The sequence below is a fragment of the Gossypium hirsutum genome, chromosome A11 (assembly GCF_007990345.1).
Source record: "Gossypium hirsutum isolate 1008001.06 chromosome A11, Gossypium_hirsutum_v2.1, whole genome shotgun sequence".
NCBI lineage: Eukaryota > Viridiplantae > Streptophyta > Magnoliopsida > Malvales > Malvaceae > Gossypium > Gossypium hirsutum.
The window spans coordinates 103,486,691-103,494,378 of NC_053434.1; the positions used below are offsets into that span (position 1 = coordinate 103,486,691).

General features: G+C 39.0%; 1 protein-coding gene across 1 annotated transcript; it reads right to left on the reverse strand.

The window, feature by feature from the left end:
• Positions 1–999: 999 nt before the first annotated feature.
• Positions 1,000–6,992, reverse strand: LOC107957784 (dehydration-responsive element-binding protein 2B). Its single transcript, XM_016893364.1, has 2 exons — positions 6,762–6,992; positions 1,000–1,281 (listed from the first exon to the last, which is right to left on the reverse strand). Exons 1-2 carry the CDS (start codon positions 6,990–6,992, stop codon positions 1,000–1,002), a joined length of 513 nt encoding a protein of 170 aa, XP_016748853.1.
• Between the last annotated feature and the right edge of the window lie 696 nt (positions 6,993–7,688).

The following is a 7,688-nucleotide window of genomic DNA, read 5'->3' on the forward strand; positions in this document are numbered from 1 at the left end:
TGGACCTCAGGTCTTTGATCCATTACAGATTCACCCAAAGAGACCTGCTGATAATATGCGTTGTAATATCAGATTTAGAAGGTTTTATATCCTATAGAAACAATGATAATTTCTTTTGTAATATGTAACATCGTTACAGATTCATAGAAACAAAAGTTGGTAACGGTAGCTATATGTAAACATCGCTGGCCCTGCAGAACTAGGTTGTAAGGTATTGTTTTTTTGTAATTTGAACTTTGGCTAGTTGAGTCACGTCATGATGGGTACGGTTTAGTCATTGGCTCCTAAAATAGCAGAAACAGAGGAAGCTTTTGCCCTGCAAAAGTTGTTGGTTATACTTATTCACTTGTTCTGTGCATCATTATGTCGTTTCGTTATTTATTTTTACAGCAACTAATGAGTGTCAAACAAGTTGATGGTTACTACGTTGTAATCATTTTAGCTGTTTGCTAACTTTTTACCTTCCTCTTTACCCCCATAAAATATGTCTCAACATTCCAGATCTTTGATATCATACTGTTATAACATATAAACATAGTAATATCAATGCTCTTGTTCTTTTTTTCTTTTGCTTTGCTCAGGGAAATAATTTTATTATTAATAATAATAAAAAAAGAGGATAAGACCTCAAACACCCAAATAGCCAGGTTTGCTATCGAGACAGCATAGCACAAACCAGAACAGCATCATAACACAGGTCTGAATCTCCTAAAAAACCAAAGGACTAGACGCACCAGCAAGGCAGGACATCCCTCCTCAGTCTCAAAGCAGACGAACTTCCCATTTGGAAAGAAAAAAAAAACTGCAGTTAGCTGCAAGTTTAAGTGCCATTGTTGAAGCAGATAAAAAAATACAGAGAAGCTGCTTCAATGGCAGCGAGGAACTAAGAAAAGAAAAAGAAACAGACCCTTGAAACTATGCATTACTTCACCATCCTATGGATCTCTCAAGCCCTCAAAATGTGCAAGGAAGCTTGAAAAGTTTTACACCTAAAAAAGCTTAAAAGAACCATTGGTTCTGGATTCCAACAATTTCATTTCCATTCCAATTATCCCTAAACTCTTGACCCATCAAAACATCAATATCGCTCATTTCCAAGAAATCATTCTCTAATGAAAACTCAGGCCAATTAAATACTTCCTCCCCATCATCACCTAGACTTGACCCCTTAAACTCATTGGTATTTATTTCTCTTCTCACCATCCTCTCTTCACTACTTTGAGAAGAACTCACACTAGAACCTGGTGGTGACTCCACAACACAAAGACCATTCCCCAGAGGCTGTCTCATTGTTATTCCAGTTTCTTTGCATGAAGCAACAAAATTTCCAAGCAAAGAGGTAAAACAAGGGGTTTGATGATCATCATGAGGTTGGGGAAGGTTGAGTTTAGCTGAAGAACCATACAATTTCCTAGCTGCTGCTGTTGTTCCAATAGGGTCGGAAGCGTGTAAATTATTGTACTAAAAAATCACACAAAGTTCAATTCCCAGGGAAGAGAGGTGGATCACATGGATCTCTTAAATACCAAGTCTTTCCTTAGTCAGAATATCCCTTCTATAGTAATTTAATAGCACAATTAAATACTACTATTATACCCTCAAATATTGAAAGAAAAATAGGACAAGAAAGAACACAAGAGTTTTAACGAGGTTCAGTAAATTATACCTACGTCCTCGGGCACTAACACCAGATGATAACTTTACTATCTCGAAAATATTACAAACAAATAGAATTCCTTAAGAATTCTCAAATGGGAGAAGAGAGAAAACTAAGAGAGAAAGATTGGTTGGGATGAATTGAAATGAGAAATGAGAAGGCCTATTTATAGTTGAGGTTTAAGGACCAAACAATAAATAGCCCATTATCTCAAGGACCAAAAAAAATTATCCCATGCCACTTTTTCAAAGTCAACTTTAGGGTGCTAAACTTGCACCACTTTGTATTGTTTGCCATTAATGTTGTCTCCCATTAATGTTAACAATCTCCACCTTGAAGATTTGATTAGGATAATCACATCTTCACACACTTCCTTCAACTCCCCAAATTCGATAAAGCTATCTTTTGTAGTGCCTACAAATGCACTCTCGAGCGCCATACACCTGAAGGTGCTCAAATTCTCAGGATGTTAATCAAGTTCAAACAATGATTAAACTTGATTGTTGTTACCACCTTGGTCATCATATCTGCGGGATTATCTGCTGTTGGAATCTTCTGAAGTAGAATTTTTCCTTTTTCAAAGACTTCCCGCACAAAGTGATATCTTACGTCGATATGTTTGGTTCTTGAATGATAGACTTGATTTTTCGCTAAATGAATAGCGCTCTGACTGTCACAATATAAACTTATGTGACTTTGAACAACTCCTAAGTCTTTCAACAATCCATTAAGCCAAATAGCCTCCTTAACAGCTTCTGTAACTGCCATATATTCTTCCTCTGTAGTAGACACAGCTACTGTAGACTGTAAGGTAGACTTCCAACTCACTGGGGCTTTCGCAAGAGTAAACAGATACCCCGTAGTTGAACGACGTTTATCTAAATCACCAGCAAAGTCGGAATCAACATATCCAACTACAAACTGACCAAGTGCTTCATCCTGTTCAAAAATTAAACCAACATCTACGGTTTTTCGAAGATACCGTAGAATCCATTTCACAGCTTGCCAATGTCCTTTTCCAGGATCATGCATATACCTGCTCACAACTCCAACAACTTGTGAAATGTCAGGCCGCGTACACACCATCGCATACATCAAACTCCCAACTGCATTAGCATATGGGACTTTTGCCATATATTCTCTTTCTTCTTCAGTTTTCGGAGATAATTGAGCACTAAGTTTCAAATGAGAAGCAAGTGGGGTACTTACATGTTTTGTGTTTTCATTTACACCAAAACATTGTAATACCTTTTTCAGATATTGCTTCTAATTCAAACAAAGCTTGCCTCTCTGTCTATCTCTACTTATCTCCATGCCGAGAATCTTCTTGGCCTCACCTAGATCTTTCATCTCGAACTCTTGATTCAACTGAGCCTTCAGCTTATCTATCTCTTTTTGGCTCTTCGAAGCGATTAACATATCATCAACATACAAGAGTAGATAAATGAAAGATCCGTCATGCAGCTTCTGCAAATACACACAATTATCATATTTGCTTCTTGTGTACTTCTGCCTTCTCATAAAGCTATCAAATCGCTTGTACCACTGCCTCGGGGATTGCTTCAATCCATATAGCGATTTGTTCAGCTTACAAACCCAATTTCTACCACCAACATCTGTGTATCCTTCGGGCTGAGTCATATAGATCTCCTCTTCTAACTCACCATGCAAGAAAGCCGTCTTAACATCAAGTTGAGCTAGCTCCAAATTCAACTGTGCTACCAAGGCCAACAAAATTCTAATGGAGGAATGCTTCACAACAGGGGAAAATACATCATTGTAGCCAATTCCCTCCTTCTGAGTGTAGCCTTTAGCTACCAATCTTGCCTTGTAGCGAATATCCTTCTTGCTAGGAGATCCATCTTTCTTTGCGAATACCCACTTGCATCCGATTGCCCTTTTACCTTTCGGTAATTGCGCCAACTCCCAAGTATTGTTCTTCCGGAGAGACTGCATTTCTTCATCCATAGCGCTTTTCCATTTATCACTTTTTAAGCTTTGCATTACTTCTTGATAAGTGATAGGAATATCATCAACAACGGGAAGGGCGTAGGCCACCATATCAGTAAATCGAGTAGGTTTACGAATTTCTCTTCGTGGCCTTACAACTGCAACTGGTTCTGGTGTACTTAGTGGTTCTTGGGTCAGAACCTCTTCAACCTCTAATTCCTCCATTGTGGCTGGAGAATTAGACTTATTAACTAGGCAAATCCCCATCTGCTCAAACTCCACCTGTTTTGGAGTACACTCCACCTGCTGTGGAGTATTGCTCGTCTGAATATCTTTATCTGCTACCTTTTTCAATGTGGCAGATTCATCAAAGGTAACATCTCTGCTACAGATCATTTTCTTTGTGCTTAAGCACCAAAGACGAAATCCCTTCACTCCAGAAGTGATTCCCATAAAGAGAGCTTTCTTTGCCCTCGGATCTAACTTTGACTCCTTCACATGGTAATATGCAGTGGTTCCAAACACATGTAAGGAATCATAATCTGTAGCCGGTTTTCCAGACCATACCTCCATAGGAGTTTTTCTTTCTAATGCAGATGATGGCAAACGATTAACAAGATGGCCAGCGTATGTCACAGCCTCAGCCCAAAATTGCTTGCCCAACCCAGCATTGGACAACATACATCGAACTTTCTCCAGCAATGCTCGATTCATACGCTCTGCTAATCCATTCTGCTGTGGTGTATCCCTAACTATGAAGTGTCGAACAATACCATACTCTTGGCACACATCGAAGAATGGATCACTTTTATATTCCCCTCCATTATCCGTCCTAAGCCGCTTGATTTTCTTGCCAGTCTGGTTTTCGATCATAGTTTTCCATTTAAGAAAAACTCTAAGCACTTCATCCTTAGTTCTCATGGTATACACCCAAACTCTTCTGGAAAAATCATCAACAAAAGTAACAAAGTAGTGTTTTCCTCCCAATGAAGGTGTCTTGGAAGGCCCCCACACATCTGAGTGAACATATTCCAAAATACCTTTTGTATTATGGATAGCAGTACCGAATTTCACTCTCTTTTGCTTTCCCAGAACACAATGCTCGCAAAATTTTAATTTGCAAGCCTTTGCACCTTTCAACAATCCTTGCTTTGCCAGAATTTGCAAGGATTTTTCGCTGGCATGTCCCAACTTCATATGCCACAACTGCATTGAGTCCAATTTTTTGTTACCGGAAGCTGTAGCGACTGTTCCAATAACTGTACTACCTTGGTAGTAATACAAGTTATTTTCCTGATGCCCTTCAATATCGCAAGTGCGCCAGATGTCACTTTCAAAATCCCATCTCTCATAGTAACAACTGAACCATTGGATTCCAAGGCTCCCAATGAGATGAGATTTTTCTTCAAACTGGGCACGTACCGAACATCAGTCAGAACTCTGGTTGATCCATCTTGATTCTTTAATTGGATTGAACCTATCCCAACAGTTTTACAGGCATTGTCATTGCCCATATAAACAACTCCTCCATTTAGTTCTACTAAATCAGAGAACCACTCCCGGTTAGGGGACATATGATAGGTACAACCCGAATCCAATATCCACTCATCTGAATGGAACGACGATGATGATGCAACCAGTGATAGTTCAGAGTCACTAGTATCATGCTTAGCAACACAAGCATCTACAGCAGCTTTTCCCTTATTCTTCAACTTTGGACAATTTTTCTTCCAGTGGCCTTTCTCATGACAAAAAGCACATTCATCTTTCCCGAGTCTGGACTTTGACTTTGATCTCCCCTTTTGAGTTTTCTTCTGAGTGTATGAACGACCTCGGACTACTAAAGCTTCTGTATCTCTGATTGAGTTTTTCTGTTTGTCCTTCTTTCTCTGTTCATAACTGTATAAGGCCGCACAGACTTCGCTCAGAGATATATCACTCCTGCCATGAAGTAGAGTAGTTTCTAGGAACTCAAACTCCTCAGGAAGTGACCCCAACAGCATCAAAGCCAAATCTTCATCTTTGAATGTCTCATCCATATTCAGCAAATCAGTGACTAACTAATTAAATTTGGTGATGTGATCATTCATTGTGGTACTTGGGACGTATGTGAAGCGAAACAGTCTTTTCTTCAAGTGGAGCTTATTTTGACTGTTTTTCTTCAAAAATTTTTCTTCAAGTGCCACCCACAACTTATTTGTAGAAGTCTCCTTTGAAAAAGCATACCTCTGCTCTCGAGAAAGGCATGATCGAATTGTGCCACATGCCAACCGATTGATCGCCTTTCAATCTTTCTCCTGTACATCATCTGGTTTCTCTTCATCAATGGCAATGTCTAGACCCTGCTGAAAAAGGGCATCTAGAACCTCACTTTGCCACATACCAAAATGGCTCGTGCCATCAAAGATCTCCACGGCCAATCTTGCATTTGCAATTGTCGGTCTTGTCCACATGGACGATGTTGAAGCTCCTACACCGACCGTTTTCTCCATAATCTTTCAATATACCTAAGGAAATCTTTTCTGATGTGGAAGATCAGTTTAAACTGCAACCACAGAGCATACTACGATTAACCTTCGGCTCTTGATACCACTTGTTGTTCCAATAGGGTCGGAAGCGTGTAAATTATTGTACTAAAAAATCACACAAAGTTCAATTCCCAGGGAAGAGAGGTGGATCACATGGATCTCTTAAATACCAAGTCTTTCCTTAGTCAGAATATCCCTTCTATAGTAATTTAATAGCACAATTAAATACTACTATTATACCCTCAAATATTGAAAGAAAAATAGGACAAGAAAGAACATAAGAGTTTTAACGAGGTTCGGTAAATTATACCTACGTCCTCGGGCACTAACACCAGATGATAACTTTACTATCTCGAAAATATTACAAACAAATAGAATTCCTTAAGAATTCTCAAATGGGAGAAGAGAGAAAACTAAGAGAGAAAGATTGGTTGGGATGAATTGAAATGAGAAATGAGAAGGCCTATTTATAGTTGAGGTTTAAGGACCAAACAATAAATAGCCCATTATCTCAAGGACCAAAAAAAAAATTATCCCATGCCACTTTTTCAAAGTCAACTTTAGGGTGCTAAACTTGCATCACTTTGTATTGTTTGCCATTAATGTTGTCTCCCATTAATGTTAACAGCTGCATCATAAGCCAGTGCAGCTTCAAAAGATGTATTGAAAGTTCCAAGCCAAAGCCTACTGCCTCGATTTGGTTCACGGATCTCAGCCACCCATTTGCCCCAAGTCCTTTGCCTCACTCCCCTATATCTACACATAGCATTTTCAGGACCCCCTTTCCCTCTCATGCAACCTTTCCTTGAGTTCCCCATGGAAGGCCTCTCCCCATTTGTTTTGCCTTGAGCTTCCATTGTAAAATTTTGCGCTACCAAAGATCAAAAGGCTACACTAAGTTACTGGGATTTTAAAGGGAACCAAATAACCCGACGGTGGCAGTTTCATTTGAGTCAAAGGAACTGGGTTTTGACACATGTAAAGGAACTGCTTGGCTGTTGGCTTTGCATGAGATCTAATTATCCAGATAAGACCAGTGTCAAGCTGACAAAAACACTTGTCTTCAATCTAGTGAAATCCTTCATCCTTAAGGAGCTGATTAAATTAATTAGTTTTCTTCTTTTTTTTTTCAGAGAAAGGAAAAAACGAACTTCCATGAATATATATGATATGTTCTCCAAACATTGAAGATGATTAGGGCACATGTCAGTGACAGACGATGAAGGAAAAGCCACCTGTTAGCTTTATATTATTACTGGGATTTTTGTTTCTTCAATAAAGAATGGGAAATATCAAATATATTAGGTCCTGGTTTCGGGGAACATTGAATTGTTGGCTCTGCCTTTGAAACAAGCATGATTTTCAACTTCATATATTTTATATTAATATCCATGGATGTGGTTGAAGCTTGAAGACAATTGCTGACCTCTTCAATGAACCGTGGGGGTGAACAATATATCTGCTCATGCCTTTATCTTTAGCCCACTTCCATGTCCCTATACAAAAAAGGAAGAGAACTCTTTTGTTTCTTCCTAGTTCTCATAAATTATGCA